Raw genomic sequence first — 19054 nt, 5'->3', positions numbered from 1 at the left:
AATCAAATGAATGACAAAAAACATGATGGTAAGCCAATCATGTGAATGGATTGGCTTTGTTTTCTTGTAAGATTTGATCACAGGCACCATAAAGTGTAGTGCACTGGATGTGTCTGCGAAACAAGGCAAAAATGTTGCTACAGGTAGAGCGGCATCAAGAAAAACTTGTGTGTGGTGTTGACAGACGGTTTCATACCTCCAGTGGTTTTTCGACATGAAAGGCACAAACACACTGCCGACAAATACTTAAGGCTAATGCCATTTTGAAAAAAAAAAGAAAAAAAGAGTAACCCTGAGATGAGAAGTTTCACAATGTCCTAATGTTGGAGCTTAACGGGTTAATAGCAAGGATGGCTGGTCAAAATTCTCAGTATATTCACATAATAACCTCTTACTAATAATAATTTGTGCATTCTCTATAATCTTTTTCGTCCTTCAGATCCTGTTAAATACATCATGTGTGTCTTTTTTTCCCCGGGAAATTGGTGCCATGGCCCTGCAACCAACAGGGGGGAAAATTAGGCATCATTCATCCGAGACACCTTACTGCCCTATACCTGCACACCCTCAAACTAGTTCACAGTGTAGAGCACTTGAGAAAATCGTTTTCTATGAGTCACGTCTGTTCTCTATTGAGCCGTGTCTCCCACATAATCTTCTTACTCGTACCCAGCACAACATCACAAAGAGCTCTTGTGCTGCGATGTGCAGATCTATGATCATATGATATTCAAATAGTTATTTTTACAACCAAACATATTCTGCCATTTTATGCCAAGGGATACTTGATGTGAGCAGTGCTTTCATAAATGCATCCATGTAACTTTGCTGATGGCCCAATTACCAGTGTCAACAAACAAGCCAGATTACACTATGTTATCATATTCACCATAGAAATGATTAGAGAAGCTGATCCAAATACTGAGCCAGGTAGTCAAGTCAAGTGAAGTCAATTTTATTTGTATAGCCCAATATCACAAATTACAAATTTGCCTCAAAGGGCTTTTACAGCAACACAACATCCTGCCCTCTTCAGATTAAGTGTTAAAGGTTGAAAATGATTGAATCTGGACCTCGTTGAAATGTTGTTGGGCATCATTTAGAATAGTACAGATAAAAAACCCCACTAATCATTCAAGCACTGTGAGACAATCCACTTTGTGGACTCTTCTCTCTGTGCTTTAACAGAGTTAATTGTCTTCAACAGAGGCAATTGTTTAAGCATAAAAAAACCCCCAAAAAAACAAAAACAAACATGATATAGCTCCTTCCTGAGAACGGGAAGCTTACAGTACAGTCAGACATGTCATGACACATTCATTTAAAAAATGGTCCCAAATCATGCTTTCCATTAACTTAAACTTACTATTTTGCACTTTTGCAAATCCATTTTCCTTGCTACATCTACCCCTGTCTCTGGGAGAACGTGGCTATAGCTAACACCATGTGACTACTGGGCTACAGGACTTACTGCCCTTGCAAGTGTGTTTACAGTGTCCAGGTTTACAGATGGTTGGGATGGACTATCAACTGCAAAAAGTTGCTCCAAATCAGATTTTGCTCCTATTCAAAACATATTCTCAATAAACATAAAATAAATGACTTATGTGACTCTATTGTGAGCTTCGCATTTTCAAAAATGGAGATCTATCATGGCTTAAATGATGAATGAAACCTAGGTCCCATTAAAATGTTGTGAGCAGCACCCATGAAGAGTGGATGTTGCTTCTATGAGAATGAAAATGCTTCAGATTAGACTATTTTGTTATTCTAAACCTGTGCTCACACCAAAAACTACCAGCTGCTTTAGTCGCTTACAACACTTTTGGTGAGTGCAGGGTAAAACAGCTGTATGCCAGGAATCCAGTGTAGTGAAGAGACATTTCTAAAACTGTGGTTGGTTACGCTTACCTCTTTCTCATATATGTATATATATGTATATATATGTATATATATATATATATATATATATATATATATATATATATATATATATATATATAAAAAGATAATAATAAGGAGCCAACTTCAAAAAGGCCAACAAACCAACACAACTCACCTCCTCCATCAGCTGATCCCGTTCTGAGGTAGCACAGAGGCAGACAAGGTGCATCTGCTTGAAGTGTCCCTTCCCCTCAAAGGCAGAGTACTCGCAGCACATCTTGGCTAACAGCGATGCCTGTACCATGTGGTTCCCCTTTATGAGTTGCTTCACTCTCATCTCCAATAGGACAGGCCCCTCTAAAGCCAAGAACTCTTCCACTGAAAGAGAGAGAGGCAATCTTAAGAATGTAGTCCTACCATAATTCTGGTCGTTGTTTCGGAAGGTCATTAGAAGGTCTGCCATAAATTGATATTTTTATCTAGTTTTTAGCCACAACTTTAATTAATTCTATGGTTTGCCTGTACTATGTTCTGGATTCTATCGGATCATCGATTGTTGCACGGATTTGATCACACTGGAGTCTCCCGACTCTGTAGTGATTTTGCTGTGTGTGGCGAAAACTGCATGGGCTCAGCCCTCTGCTGTGGCTGTAATCGGCATTTTTATTTTTATTTATTTATACTTCTTCACTGAGCTTTTTGTTTGATTTCTGTAAATACAGCCGTGTTCCCATTTTCAGTCTTCTGGCCTTGGGAAAAAGACCACCCCCTCTCTTCTCCCTCCACTGAATGCACCAGCTGTTTCACGCCCAGCCAGAAGGATTACAGAGCTTGAAAAACGAATCATTTGCTCTACCAAATACAAGAGGACGAAAAACTTATTGACATCATTTGCTGCTTCCCAAGCTGACATCCCAGAACCGGCTGAGGATTAGAACCAGGGGACATGAAACGCACTGCACAGCGGCTTACAGACATAATGAGCCCAGCGCCAACGACTATGCAGACACTATTCCCTGGTCCGGCCTGAACCCGCTTGAGACCGACATCACATCGGATCTGGATATATGCTACTAGCTAAACCAAGGAGCAAGATCAAAGACCTGTTCTACCTCCACTGTGTCAAACCCTGAGCTCTGGACAGACGTCCAGGGTAAAAGAAGAGTCAGACACAACAAGCACAGTTCCACTAATGTCTCAATAGAGGTTCGGCTGGAGAACAAGTTTCTTATTCTGGATGAGCTGCCTGTCAGTGAGCACAATGCTAATGCCACAGTTAGCCCACGGCTTGCTTCCTGCTCGACACCTAACCACCAGTCGTCCTGGGCCGAAGTGGTGTTCTGCAGTCGTAAGAGAGACTCAGACGGAGCTGCCTCTCCCCCTCGCCTAAGGCTCTTCAACTGCTACAGGACACTGTCTGATGACACCCCAGTCAACCCAGCTGATGCTCCTGTTCCAAAACCCTCTCCTACAACTATGTGTGCCGACACTGCAGCTTCCACACCTCCTGTGGCTAGCAATGTTCAGGTAACTTGCCACTCCACTGCAAAGCCAAATCATCGGCCCTCATCCCAGTCAATGACTTCCCGTCGTAAGACTCAGAGAGGCTGTGCTCAGAAATGGAAGTCTTCCTTGCCCCGAGTCAGCAGGGAATCCCTCTTGCAGGTCTGTTGTCGCTGCTTTGTCACAACATTTGCCAGCTCAGACACCCCTTCATCAGCCTTAACAGCCTGCAGAAACAGATTATTCTGTCTCCAGCTTTGAGAACCCACAGCCGTCAGCTCCTCGTCCCCTCTTCTTCCCAACTACATTAGTAGTGGGGGATTCCATAATCAGGAACATCCATTTCTTTAACACAGCTACACACTATTTCCCTGGAGCCACGGTCCCGCCATCCTGGCTCAGTTCCCTGGGCTGCTTAGCTCGCTCCCATCCTCTACCAACCGAGTGATAGTGCATGTAGGGATTAACAATGCAGCTTGTCAGCAGTCCGAACAAACTAAAACGGATTTTAACAACCTTTTAAGTTCTTCTGGAAAATCTGTTTTTATTCCCGGTCCTATTTCCACAGCGGCCCATGGAGTAGGGCGCTTCAGCAGAATCCCCAGCCTCCACACTTGGCTCCAGTCCACCGACAGAGCTCATAATTTGGACTTCATTGACAATTTTGATCTGTTCTGGGAAAGCGTTTCCTTTTTTAGAAGAGACGGTATCCACCCCAACAAGTTGGATAGCTGCATGTTAGCGGCCAAGTTTCACAACGCTGTGTGGTCCTGTATTCATGGATGACTAGTTACACTCCACACAGTCCCCCAGGTTAGTTCTATAGGTGCAGATAAAAAAACCAAAACAAACTTTGTAACGTAAAACATGATGTCTCCTGTTGCCCTGTGTAATCCAGCTCTTCTAGAGGTGAGTTCTCTCTCATCCCATGGCTCTTACAATATTCCTGTTGGGATTAGGCCACCATGTAATATCCACTACCCTTTCCATTATGTGTCTTCAACTGTCAGGCCAGATAATTTGATTAGTCTGCTGTAGTTCATCAAAGAAGGTTGAATCAGTTCACCTAGACACAATGTGTATTGACAGATATGTTTCATCACTCAACTAAGTGACATCTTCAGTCTAAACTGACTGCAGGTACCCCCACCCCCTTATAAACAATACAGTACAAGACAGTGCCTGACAGCCGAAACCGGTAACTCGGTTCGGTCGTTTTCTTACCTGGATTATTGAGCATGCATCAAGGCAGTCTGCTGTAGTTATTCCAGTCCTACTAAGCCCCTTATTCCAACTGTTTTTGCTCTTTTAAATGCCCAGTCCATGTCAAATAAATCTTTCATTCTCAATTATTTAATTACTTCCCTCAACCTTGACTTTCTATTTCTTACTGAGACCTGGCTTAAACCTGGGGAGCGCTCCCCTCTAGTGGAGCTCTGCCCACTCAGGTTAACAGGTCGTGGTAGGGGTATAGTAGCTGCTTTTAAGAACCATTACACTTGTATTCCTTTTACGTTTGGATCTTTCAATAGTTCTGAAATCTTAACTTTTAAAACACCGTGTGACAACCCAATTTACTGTATAATCATTTATCGACACCCCCCCCCCCCAAATCCATCCACAGGTTTTCTCAATGAGTTCTGAGCTATTAGCCTCTCTTGTTCTTAAATTTGATAGCGCCATTACAGTTGGTGATTTTAACATTCATGGCGATAATCCTTTTAACTCATTTGTCACAGATTTTTTTAACATATTTCTAAATCTTTTAACCTTGTAAAGCATGTCACTGGCCCCACACATAACCGTGGGCACACCCTTGATTTAGTTTTCACCCTGAACATGTCTCTTAATTCCCTGAATAAGTTGCTTTTACTCTCATCTCCAAAAGGGCAGGCCCCTCTAAAGCCAAGAACTCTTCCACTGAAAAAGAGAGGCAATCTAAGGGCCCTAACACACCAAGCCGACAATTGGTTGTCGGCCAATGTCGGGCAGTCCGTGAGTGTCTGTGACCCTAGTTTTTGCGGTGTGTCCTGCATGCGGTGTGTCCTGCACCGTTGGCACTAGTCGGACCCCTGTCGGCAGCTTTTCGGCCGATTCAGCATGTTGAATCAGTGCAGCCCGTCGGTGAGAGAGATCACTTTGATTGGCTGCTCAGCTTAGCGAATCAGCACAGAACGTAGATGCTAGTTGGCTGTCGGCTGTAGTCTTTGCAGTGTGTTCAAGTGCTACTTTTTGGCCGAGACGGCAGGCGACGCAACAGTTGGCTTTCGTCACCGCTAATCGGTTTGGTGTATCTGTGCCCTTAAGAATGTAATTCTCCCATAATTATGGTCGTTGGTTTCGGTCATTATGCAACTGTATTGTTTATAAGGGGTGGGGATACCTGCAGTCAGTTTTGAGGTCACTTAGTTGAGTAATGAAACGTATCTGTCAATAAACTTATCCGATCCAACCTTCTTTGATTTTCTTACCTGGATTATTGAGCATGCATCAAGATATTTTGAGCCATTTTACATTGCTGTGATTGCAAACATTCCCAAATCCTCAGAACAGTACACATGGCCACTGAAATACTAATTAATGGTCATGGCCATATTTGCACATGAAACCGGGCATTGGTTTCAGTCGTTATGCGACTGTATTGTTTTTTAGGGGCGGGGATACCTGCAGTCAGTTTAGACTGAAGATATCACTTAGATGAGTGATGAAACATATCTGTCAATAAATGTTGTATCCAGATGAACTGATTCAACCTTCTTTGATACCATAATTCAGGTTATTCTAATCTAGGATGATCAAATATGCAATGCGTGTGCGTGTGTATTTTTATAAAATGTAAAGTAAAGAGAGGTTCAAGACATTAAAATCTTCAGACAAAAGGTCTTTATGCATGCTCAATAATCCTGGTAAGTAAATCACAAAGTTGAATCAGTTCATCTGTATACAACGTTTGAGAGAAAAGTTTCATCACTCATCTAAGTGACCTCTTCAGTGGATAATGAAATCCCAAAAAGTAAAGCAAGTACAGTCAAATAGAGTAGAGTCGAGTTGAGCCAGTACCATGCAGTGGAACAGGGGCACAAGTGACCTCTTCCTTCTAAACTGACTGCAGGTATCCCCACCCTTATATATACAGTGGTATGACAACCAAAAATGATCGGTTTCATATGCAAATTGCCATGAGTATTAACTAGCGTTTCAATGAACAGGGAGAGTCAAAGAAGCCATCCATGTAAAGAGGAAACGACCATCTCTAAACTGGGGGGGGGGGGGGGCTAAGAGTACATCTGTCGCCACTTTACAATGCTGTGATTTCAGCTACTCCCAAATCCTTTGTGAATAGCACACATTGACATTGAAACTCTAGTTAATGCTCACGGCAATTTGCATATGAAACCGATCATTATTTTTGGCTGTTATGCCACTGCATTGTTTATAAGGGTGGGGGTACCTGCAGTCAGTTTAGAAGGTGAAAAGGTCACTTAGATGAGTGATGAAACGTTTCTCTCAATAAATGTTGTGTCTAGATGAACTGATTCAATTTCTTTGACTACGGACACAAGATGTCAATTTTTAAATAAGGGAACTGTATATTTCATCTACAGAAAAATGTGTCAGTTTGTTCCTCAGTGCCATCACAAAAAAATTGTACCCTGCTGCCAAATAGGGGGGGGGGGAAACACTGGAAAGGAGATGGTAATAATTTGAAGAGCTATGACAGGTATCTGCAAATGTGTTTATGAAATATCTGGGCAATCCGTGGACTTTTGCTGTGCAAGGTTTTCCTTCAAAGACATGATGGATGCTGTTTATGTATGCTAAAGTGGAAAACACATGGTCACATGACGCACAACTGCTTTGTGCCAGGCCAAGGCATTGTTTTCCAGAGAAGCAAGTGGATGTGCTTGAGACAGCACTACTTTAAGTGGCGTGCACTGTCAAATTTCCACATTCCCAATGTGACCCATGTCCAGAGGATTTCTAACTGCATATCCAATCAGACGACTAAGCTTTGTGTGATGTGTGTCAAAGATGGAGGAGAAGCCAACAGTGTGTTTTTCCAAGCTTCCAAAATGTTAAACGTAAGATTAAAAACTCATCAGTCTCAGTAAACAACGCGTTGCTCGGTGACATGTAAGCCCTCAGATAGGTCTGCCAGGTTAATTAGTGTGCGGTTCTCTGATTAAGAAAGCAAAGCTAAACTCAACGTTCTTGAGCTCAGCTACCTTTTCCTTGTAGCCTCTTCCTCAGAGCATTTGACTTTTTCATGAGCTGGACCATCCGACTGCCAGCCTTGCCCTCAGCCTCTTCTGCAAACCTGTCTGCGTTTCTGGCCACATTTTCAGAAACCTCTTGGATGGTTTTCCTTTGCTTTTAGTTCCTCCAGGTAATCCTCTGTAGCTTCTCTCTTCTGGCCCTGTGCATCAGACTCCTGCTTCCTTCTCTCTTGATTGAGGTGGACACGGTACCTGGACCTGTCTGAAGCCACAGAAGTCCGGAGCTCTTTTGTGAGGGGAACCTTGGAACCCCCCCCCCCCCCATGAAGAGTGACAATCACACAAGCGTGTGTTAAAACAACAGCATCTTCCTGCATGTTGCAAATCTCCACTTCCTTGTTCACAGAAAAGCCTCTTGAGATGAGGCCTCTCTTAATGAATTCTGCCAACCCAAATTGCGTGCGTAGTATAAGATGCCTTGTCCTTTCCACACTTGAGGATTTTAGCGATGTCAGAATGAGGTAACATGGTTTGAAACAGCTCACCTACGTCTTCATTGCTTTTATATAACTGATGTTTAGCTGCTGTGTGTAAAGTCCAGAGCAACTTCGTTTTTAATGTTGGCGTATATCCAAACGTTGTCCAGAGGTCACTTACTGGAGATGCAGCAGTTAATGTTGTTAGTGCAGAGTGCATCTCGCTGGGCTGGACTTTGGTGATGCTCCCAAATATAAGTACAAAACAATACTGGGTGATGGCAGGCGTTTGCTGGTGGCTTTTTACAGCGGCTTTATGTTTTTCTGACTTCCCATGCAACACTAATGCCTTTATACCCAAAGTTCCTAATTTGAGCATTTTCTAGCAGAAGTAGCCGCCGGTTTCGTAATTTTCAACAGGCTTCAACCAAGCACTAAATGAATGTGTTGTTCTCAAGCCAGATCTCGTTGAACTTCCACTTTCCCCTGTTAGATGACAGTAACGTTAACAGAACCAATTTTAACTTATTACTTCTAGAAGTAGATATTTTTTGATGAGAAGAGATGCCACATTCGCCCACAGACCACATCGTGACACACCACTCTGATAAATTCTGCCTGGGCTGCATAGTTTGCATTCGTGGCTTTGGTTCCATGTTGGTTTCATTTGTAGTTTTGTTACAGTGTGATCAATACATAATTTCCCCAAAAACACATTTAAAAGTGAGACTGCAGTTAATGCAACTTTAACTTTATTGCATTAACTAAGTTAATGCAACTTTAATGTCATTAACCTCAAGTAACACTAACTTTATAATCCAACTAATTTTAAGAACTGTCAAAATCGTATTTAAGACATTTTAAGGCCTAAAATTCAGATTATTGGATTTTAGACTTTTTAAGGCCCTGCGGAAATCCTGTGAGATTATTCTTCAAAACAACAACATAATATCTGAAATAGCAGTGGGACTGGAACAGCATGCAATTTGGAAATGAAAAGGGGTTGTGATTTTGTTACTTCCTTTCCCTCCTTTGTGACAAATTCTATAACTCTAATGAGAAAACAGTATTGTTCAAAACATTTCCTGATACACTTCAAGGCCTCAACACGCCGTCTCACCTTGTTCCCTCTGAGACTCCTGGTTGGTCAGAATGCTGTGCAGGACACTGCTGGTCCACACACCAGTGTACTGGGCCATGACAGCCAGCATGGAGAGCTGAGTGATGCCATTCTCCTGTAGCTTGGCATGGGCCCACTGTATTCATAAAAGAAAAGTGGAAGACTCAAAAAGACAATCAGCAAACAGACCTTTCAGAGTTAGAAATAAATAAATAAATAAATAAATAAATAACTCCAAATATTCACTACCTAACTAAAGCCAATATTATCAGTGTGCAACTATTTCAATAGTTGGCAAAACACAGCAGTTATCAATTTGACCTTTAATCTACATCTGCACACATACATATTGCTTCATTCAACTACCAGGTTTGTACTTTACCTGAACAGATGACTTGAATTCCTTCCACAAGCCATCTGGAACATTCTCTTTCAGTGAAAGCAAAAGCTCCAGAAAACTCCTACAAAACAAATATATGAGCAAGCTGACCAGTTTTTGGTTCTGTTTACACTGCTAACTGTAATATGTAATAATAGACTGCTCAATGAGTGTTTTTGACATTGGGAAGGTGTTACCAATTGTTCTGCAAACTCACTATAATGACAATGACCTTGAACCCTATAGAGTGACTATGGCTACCTCCAGACTGCAGGCATAATGCTCAATTCAGATTTTTTTCAGCTGAGATGCATTGTGGGTACATGTATGCATAGTTGGAAAAGCTTCTGAGCAAGAGAACCCACTTTCTCTGTCACTACAGTGCGCAGTGACGATTTAATTGCTGCGATTGATAAATACCTGTTCATAATAAATAATAAATACCTGTTGATAATTACCTGTTAGTACTGACTGCTCATACACAAAGCAATCAATAAAATTTTCCTTTTAAGAAAAAAAAAAAAACCTTTTTCCATATTTTTTCGTGTGCACAATTTACCAAAACAAAAAATCTCATATGCCACATTTGAGGAAAAAATTGGAATGGGACCAGATTTGAGTTGTAATCTGAAGATGACTCCAACACAACATCGGTTATATGACACAGGTACTCACAGTGAAAGCCTTTCAACCACGATAGGAACATTTTCACACTGTGGGCAGAGGTACGGAGAGGCCTGGGCGTAGCTCAGCAGGGAGACTGAGTACACTTCCACCAAGGGAAGAGGGTCGTCCTCAACTTTCCAGCTGCCTGCATACTCCAATAATGTCTGCAGAGACACAATGTGATCCAGAGAGTCAAATGGCAGTTTGGGGCACATGGACTTTCCTTTGAATGAATCTAGACTTGCATTTTGTTAAGGCAGATCAGGGGTCCAGGCAAAAAAAAAATAAAAAAAAATTTCCCCTTTTTTTATAGTGTTTTTTTCAGAAACCGTCGATGGTGTTGAGTGCTCGACTAATGAGGAGCGGAATATGAACACGGATACAGGAAAAAAAGGAAAGAAAAAAAGAAAAAAAATATCAACACAGATACAGGAAAATGATTTTAATACATTGCAGGTTAATACACTGCAATATCTTAAAATCTTTTTTCCTGTCTCTTGTTGATATTCCGCTCCTCATTAGTTGAGCACTCACAACACCAATGAGTTTTGGAAAAAAATGCTATATATATGTATATATAGTTATATATACATATATATAGTTATATAGCTTGGGCTCCTAAACCCAAAATATTGCAGCAAATTTGGGGGGGGCAGCCCAGGACCGCCACAGCCGGAACGCGAACCCATGTCTCCTGCACCACAGGTGACAACGTTAACCAGTCGACTAAAGGGTCCAACCAGTTAGCCAAGGGCTAGTGTGTCTACTTATCTGTGTATGTTACAATATTTAGGAGGCAAATCAAAATGTCAGGTGCCAAAATATAGTGATGTCATATGCTACATCGTTAAAGGGCTTTCTCACACTGCCTTTTCTTTCCCGTCTGTACTGTCTGCCTTTGTTTGCTCTGCCTTCCATAGGCTGCACCAGCATTTCACAAACTTCTCCTGGAGGACCACTTGTCCTATGTTTTAGATCTCTCCCTGCTCCAACACAGCTGAAATCATCAGTCTGTTATTAAGCAGCTTCAGAGGTTCACAGCGAGTTGATCATTTGAATCAGCTGCGTTGGAGCAGACCGAGCAATAGAGCTATAACATAGGCCGTGCCTACGTTATCAGTTTATAACCCCCTTGAAAGATGGCTATGATTGGCTGAGCGTGAATACTGTCATCCCACAGAAGAGATGGAGAGACCCTCCATCTCTAAGGTTGGTGCTAGAATGCATCGTCCAGAGGGAGGTGGGAGGGAACTCCACCTCACGTCATCAAATGCTCACAGCGGAATCGACTAATATTGACTCGGGGTCCTTCGACTACATATGATGTCACGGATTATGTTGCTAGCTAGCTTTATAGTTATTTAGCTGCGTGTTTTTTTACAATCCACATTGACATAGAGTTGGTTAGTAAACTAACTCTATGCACCTATGGTGCGAGGGCCGAAGGCCCAAGCTGCGTCTAAAGAGCGAGGCTGCAGGCTCAGGACCCCCCCATTCTGGACGAGCGAATGCGCACGAGGGCCGAAGGCCCGAGCTGCGTCTAATGTCAATCAACTGTTTCCCGCTGTTCCTAAATTGAACTAACCCCTACCCAAGCCCCTACCCAATCATAAGATTGGTCAATTCCGCTGCAAGTATTTGATGACGTGCAGCGGAGTTCCCTCCCACCTCCCTCTGGACGATGCATTCTAGCACCAACCCATCTCTAACCCTAACCCTAACCCATGCTGCCTTCCCTTCTGACGCCGATGGCTCTCCTCTGTCGCTTCTGTATGACGACAGTACAACGAGCAATCACACCCGCCCCCCCGTCTCTTCTGTATGACGACAGTATTCGTACTCACAGAACACACTCAGTATTCGTACTCATAGCACAAACAGACGAATATTAATGAGATCTTTCAAGGGGGTTATACCTGGAGCAATGACACAATCCCTGACATTCTTGTTTTTTTTACTGTCACCATGCTTCTTCACGGTTTCTTTTTTAAAATGACTGGAACCGGTAATGAACTGTTTTACCAGCAATCTCTTGTCCTACTTGAGCACAAAATGTGCAGTATATTTTCCCCTTGTCATAACGCAACCAGATGTTATGATTGTAGAAAATGTGCAGGGGATTTTGTGCAGTATATTTTCCCCTTGTCATAACACAACCAGGCGTTACGATTGCTTGGCTGTGGCCCGAATAATTGTCTTGTAGCCAAGCTGATTTAAACTGTCTTGTAGAGATGGGAGACGCAGGGACGGGAGAGGAAGACTCCGCTCGCTGCGCTTGGTTATCATGGTCTGTAAAGGACTGCACACTGATTGAATTGGGCTGGGATGACTCAAATGTTGAGTCACTTGAGAACTTTCACCGGTCAAGTTGGTCTCGACATCATCGGCGTCTGATGTAGAGGAGGCTGGGGTTGGACGAGCAGGGAGTGAGGAAAAAGTCTTGATGTTTTTCGTTTGCACATTTTGTTTTCTTGCCAGCTGGCTAACGTTAGTTAACTACGCAGTTAGTGACATCTAACTTCTAAATTCAAACTCCATAGAACTAAATTAAACACCGTTCATAAAGTGAACATTTCACATTTTTAACCCAATAAACGTGACGCTAGACTATTTTGAACAACTGCTTCTGTTCATCTGTACAGCCCACCACAGCACAGGAGTGCGGAGTAGTTTATGTATTGGAAACCGTACAGGAGTTCACGCGATAGGTCACGTACACGCAGGTGCGAGAGGAGATCGAGTTCAGGACACATATGGCCAGGTTTTTTGTTTTTGGCTTGTGGGTAATGGTGGCCACTGCGACTGGCAGGAAAAAAGGATGCAAAATTAAAAAGTCAGTCGCATTGGCGACCATTTTAGTCGCCATCTGGAGCCCTCCAGATACTTCTACACTTTAGAGTAGGCTAATTCCACTGAGTACTGGTATTAAGGATACTACTTTGAGTGTTATACAATTGCCATTTCATTTAGCAGACGCTTTTATCCCAAGCGATGTACATCTGAGAGTTAATACAACACAAGCAAAGATCTAGTCAGGAGGCAACAATGCAAGCAAGTGCCAAGAAGAAAAAAAAAACCCAGGTTCAATTCCGATAGGACAGGTGTCAACAGGCAGTGCACAAAGGTAATGCACAGGGTGCATATAAGTGATTTTTTTCAAAATAACATCAGGTGTATATATCAATTGGGGAATTCACAGTATTCTTCAAAAATTATAAAATTCACTGTCTGAAAACAGAAAAGGGTCACCAATTGTGAACAAATTACAATATGGATTACAAATGGGGTTATATGCTATCTGAAATGGCATTTTTGAGGATGCGGTTCGTTTCAACCATAATTATAAAAAGGAACAGCTCTTCCCCTGGGTGTCAAGACAGCATTTCAATCTAAAACCCTTTACATTGATTAATACTATGAAACGAGGATAGGGATTCAAGGGGCAGTTTGCTCTGTTGTGGTAACCTAGTCATGAGGGTTCATGCTAGTCTGGGTTACTGAAGAGGATGGGGTAGAGTGAGGTGCTTTACTACTGCAGGGAGGCAAACTCAGTCGAGCTTCGACAAATGGCTCGATTTACAGAGTGCACACACACACTCGCTCCTCAGACAGCTCAAGTTCAGCCCCAACACACACACACACAAACTCGTGGTCCTTTCCTTCTTGGCACCTGCCTCTGGGGAGTTTGCCTTATTGAGAGTGATTGGTCAAGGAAAACAAAGCCAAGATTCCAACGACACAACACAGGGATCAGTTGGTGACTGTGGGCCATATCTGTGTGGGGGTGGTGAAAAGCCTCAGTTGTAGCCGATTCATCCTCAATAAAATGGGGAAAATTGGAAAAAAAAAGTACAAAGGTTCAAGTGCAATACGATTCATTTTCCAGTTATTTTTAAGCTATAATGGGCCACAACTGATAATGACTTTCATTAAATTGCGGTTTTATTGGCATTTATTGTGTGGAATCTGGGCAGGCAGAAGAAACTGTTGTCCTTCACCACCAGGAGCCAATTTCATGATATACATTTTCTCATAGATCTATTACTGTAATATGTTAACTGTGATTGTTATAGTATTGAAACATAAAAACCAACCCTCCCACCACCACTTATATGTCTGGGAGTGCTTGAGAAAATGTGCCATTTTCACTGCTGGCATTGTATTTCATTTTACTAATCATTTATTATACAGCTCAGAAAATATACTTTAACTGGCCCACTAATGCTTGAACTGACTCACAGATAAAACTCCTGGTAAAAACTCCTGGTCCTGGCAGAATTTTTAGGGCGTCGATTTGGTTTAGATCACAACAATTGCTCATTCTGCGATGAACACATTGAAACAACTGATCATCTTTTTTATGATTGTAAATTTGCAAATGCTTTTTGGGAAGATTTGCATGATTTGTTATGGCCTAAATTTGTTAATTTCTCTAATCTAACCAAAAAAAAAGAAGTTTTGTTTGGTATACCTGTAAAAGAGCCAACAGATGACCTGGCAATCATCATCCTTGGAAAAAATGTTATACATAAAAATAGATTCATGAAAACAAAACCATTACTTTTCATCTCTGAAATGTATGGAGAAGAAGAATGCAGCGATACTTTGCAATTTTGTTGAGAAGCTTGACCTTGTAGAGAACCCCCTAGCTCTCTCCCCCTACCGGTTTTTTGTTTTGTTTTGCCAAATTTATGCAAATTTCCATTATTTTCCGGTTTTTCCCCCATTCTAACCTCGTTATACTCGTTTGTTTTGCATGTGCCCATTTTAAGGCTTGTCTGTTGCCTGGATAATTGTCTAAGACACTGTACCATGCCATTTTGTATTGTAAATTTGCTTAAAAAAACAAACAAAACAAAAACTCCTTGTCACTTCCTCCTTCGGCGTTGGTCCGTGGACGTCAAAAGGTTCCGCCTTCGTGAGGCGGCTTCGCGAGATCGGAAACTTTTATTTTCTTGCTCTCTCTTCTCTATATTCTGCCCTAACCTCTTCATTTGTTCTGATTTAGCTATTTTCTGTGCTTAGTTCACTTATCGCTAAATTCTCTAGTTTTCTTTCTCATACGACTCTTGTGTTTAGTAGGCAGTTTTTCGTTCCTAGTTTGGTACTAGTTTTGAGCTTAGCAGTTAGCTCTATTACATTCACAGTCAAAGCAGCCTCGTTAAAAACGACTGTTTGTGGTGACTGGTCCGTAGTTACAAACAGGATGTCTCTATTAGAGAGATGTGTCCGTGAGCTAGAGCAGCTTCTTTCGGCTAGGATTACGTTAGATGTGACGGGCACTCCAGATAGCCTTAGCCCCGGGCATGACAGCAGACCTGCAATAGCAAACCACATGTGGCCTGGTCTGCAGCCCCCTCTCTCGACTGCAAACCGGTTTTCGCCACTCACCAGCCCTGTTGGTAGTCCTACCGGCCAGCGTGCTTCCTCCGCTCCTGTCGACAGAGTAAAGCAACGCACGCTAGTGATAGGAGACTACATTGCCCGCAATATTATATTAGCTTTGCCAGCCTTGGTTCACTGTTTACCCGGGGCCAGAGTCTCCCGACATAGAGGATAATCTTAGGGTGCTTAGGGAGAGTCAGGGAACCCAGGCACACAGCACCACTACTTTCAGCAACATTGTTATTCATGTTGGCCCCAATAATGCTAGGATGAAGCAATCAGAGATCACAAAAGCCAGCCTAGTCAGAACGCTTGAGTTTGCCAGAAAGATGTGTCGGCATCGATTGTCTCTGGTCCCTCACCCGTGAGGGGTAATGATGAGATTTACAGTAGTGCTCTGAACCGCTGGCTGGCTCTTTACTGTAATGAGCAGGGATTCGGCTTTGTTAACTGGCCTTCTTTCTGGGGCTGCCCTTACCTGCTGAAAGCAGACGGCATTCACCCTACTGGGGATGACGCCACTCTTGTCTAGCAGTATAGATAGTAGCTGTTTAGTTTGACATTAGGGACTTGTCATTCAGCAGGTTCCAGGTGATTAGAGAGCCTGCTAGGTTTAAATCTAGTGCGGATGTAGAGTTAAGTAGTTTAATTAACATGTTTAGTCAGGGAATTTCTCATAGCGTAGATTATCAGACTGACAGCTTGGTCAATAACATTGAGACCGTCTCCCTACCCTGTTGTACTGCTCCCAAGCGCTCCTCTCCTAAATGTGTGAATCACAATCTAATAATCATTCCTGCCACTGGTGGTGGTGAACTCACAAGATGCTTAAATTTGGTTTCATAAATATTGGATCATTGTCTACCAAAGCCTTACTAATAAATGATCTGATTCTTGAACATAGTTTTGATATGATCGGGTTATGTGAAACATGGCTGAAAGCAAATGTTTTCCTTCCCCTAAATGAAGCTTCCCCACCCGACTGCCCATGTAGCTCAGGCAAATAAACGAGGTGGGAGTGTTGCCTTAATATCTAAATCTATTTTCATTCTGACTTCCAGACTTGAATCCAAATTCCAGTCTTTTGACACTTTTGTTCTTGGTCCATCTCCCTCAGCCAGGAATAGCTTTGGCTCAGTCCAAATTGTGATACTCTATCAACCTCCTGGCTGTTACCATTTCTTCAAGAATTTGTCTCAGGTCTTGTTACTCATTCTGCTGATATTCTAATTCTTGGCGATTTCAATATCCATTTGAATAAGGCTGATGATCCTCTAAGTAAAGCCTTTCTGGCACTAGTTGATACTTTTGCGTTCGCTCACTTTGTTCAAGAGTCGACTCATTCCAGCGCTAAGACCCCTGATTTGGTTTTATCTAAAGGGATATCTGTTTCTGATCTGAATGTCTTGCCAACCACATCTGCTGTGTCAGATAATTTTCTCATCAAATTTGAAGAATTATTGGCCTGTCCAGATGTAATTGCCACTCACCACAATGGTCCCTCCACTGTAGCTGCATTTGGCCAGCAGCTGCCTGAAGTCTTGGCTCGTTTCACTGTAGAGACTGACTGTTGAAAATTTCACTAGTGACTTAAATGTGACCCTCTCTAGTCTCCTGAATTCAGTTGCACCTCTCACGACCAGAGCTAAGCAACTAAAGAGGCCTACATCCAGTTTTAACAACGAGACACGTGCTCATAAGCGGGCCTGCAGGAGAACGGAACATAAATGGTGAAAATCAAAACTGGAAGTTTTTTATCTATCATGGCATGAGTGTTTACTGAAATACAAGTGTGCTTTATCTGCTGCAAAGCAGCTAATCTCTCTCACTTAATCAATATTAATAAACATAACCCCAGATTTCTCTTTGACACTGTATCTAAACTTACTAAAAAGCAGGTGTAGCTGCTCACCATTCACGGCCCATGAGTTTCTAGACTTTTTCTGCAATAAGGTTGATGAGATTAGAATCAAAATTAGTTCAACTCCAGCTACTCCTGCAGATCCTGTCATACCAAATTCATAACTATATAATGAGTGACTGATAGTCCCTGTTATTACAGCTGTTGAGACTATCTCTTTTGATACATTGACTAAGCTCGCATCAGCTTCTAAACCATAGGTGTCAAGTTATGCTGGGGACACTGGGGACATGTCCTCACCACTTTTTGTCATGGCCCATTTTGTCCCCACCACTTTTTTTTGCAAGCCTTTGGTTAGTCGAACTTAGTATTTTGAAAAAAAAACAAAAACAAAAAACGTTTGTGCAAATATTGTCATTAAAAGAGATACCTAAAATCACTATGATCCAGGTAAATCTAAAACGTAACAAACTATTCTTGAGCGCTTATCTTCTACACCCCTATGTTGCTGCTGTGCACTCGGTATGCAGCAGCACGTGAGACCTGTTAACAGATTCAAGTTCAAATTGAAAATCAATGGAACCTTAAAGGGAAAAAAACCCCCGCTTCTTTCTTCATCTTCATGATTTTTTGGCTGCATCACGGATCAAGGGAAAGCAGACACGGGTAAGTTGAGCTTTTGTGTTATTTTCCTGATGTTTTATTCTATGTAAAAGCAAATAGCTTGCATTGATGTTTATATCGCATCCTTACAAAACAAACTTACTTCTAATTTGATATGTTAGCCTAATTAATAGTGTTGAATCTCTTGCACTTCAGCCACTCCACAAATGCTGGTGCTCACAGTCAGATAAGGACAATTATAACTACGATCAACTTAATGAAATTGAAGAGTTGAAAATTGTTGGAGTGAATTGTATGCTTCAGTTCAGTCATTGAGAAGTGGCCAATTGAACTGTTTGAAGTTAACACGTTGGTCAACGCAAAATCAGATAGCTTAGCTAAGCTAGGATAGCACAGCTAACATACGCCAACATGAGAGACCTAATAAAACAAAGGACCTCGCCAGTGAATTGTCATTTAACTATTAACAAAGCGTTAGCCTGTAATTCTTGACGTTTGGATAACTTATCAAAGGTATTTTGAAAAAACAAAACAAAACTAGGCACGTTTTGAAATAGCCTTATACCTGGTCTGTTTATGTTTATGGTAGTAGGCGTGAGTTCCTCTGAATGGCTGATTGTAGATCATCAGTTTTTGCCAAAAAATAAATAAATAAAATAGTTTTCATTTGTGACTATTACTTTTTTCATGAATTTGGTCAGATGACGGCAGTGTAGTGGTAGTGATGACTTAATTCACATATTTATGATTTTACGTCAAGTCCGTGATTGGTGAAATTGTACTCATGACCTTTGATGAGATGATCCTAACAACATACACGGAAGCCAGCCATTTACTTTAGTCTGCGTCTGAAAATCGCATTACATTTGGAAAGTAACCAAGCAACTTATTATGAAAATAACTATGGACACAAAGGAACACCATGCTAAAGGGAGAATT

The 19054-nt window shown here is 41.9% G+C and overlaps 1 protein-coding gene across 1 annotated transcript in view; it reads right to left on the bottom strand.

The window, feature by feature from the left end:
• The window catches only part of znf292b (zinc finger protein 292b), a 45724-nt gene that overhangs the window by 17931 nt on the left and 8739 nt on the right, over positions 1-19054 (bottom strand). Inside the window, exons 2-5 of the mRNA XM_056294215.1 lie at positions 10255-10409; positions 9583-9661; positions 9201-9336; positions 2060-2262 (exon numbers count right to left, since the gene is read on the bottom strand). Of these exons, the coding sequence (XP_056150190.1) occupies positions 2060-2262; positions 9201-9336; positions 9583-9661; positions 10255-10409 (573 nt within the window). The remainder of the gene's footprint in view (positions 1-2059; positions 2263-9200; positions 9337-9582; positions 9662-10254; positions 10410-19054) is intronic.

Source organism: Lampris incognitus, chromosome 15, assembly GCF_029633865.1.
Source record: "Lampris incognitus isolate fLamInc1 chromosome 15, fLamInc1.hap2, whole genome shotgun sequence".
In the NCBI taxonomy this organism is placed as follows: domain Eukaryota; kingdom Metazoa; phylum Chordata; class Actinopteri; order Lampriformes; family Lampridae; genus Lampris; species Lampris incognitus.
Note: the sequence above shows the minus strand (reverse complement) of the source record. Positions and strands in the feature narration are given on the sequence as shown.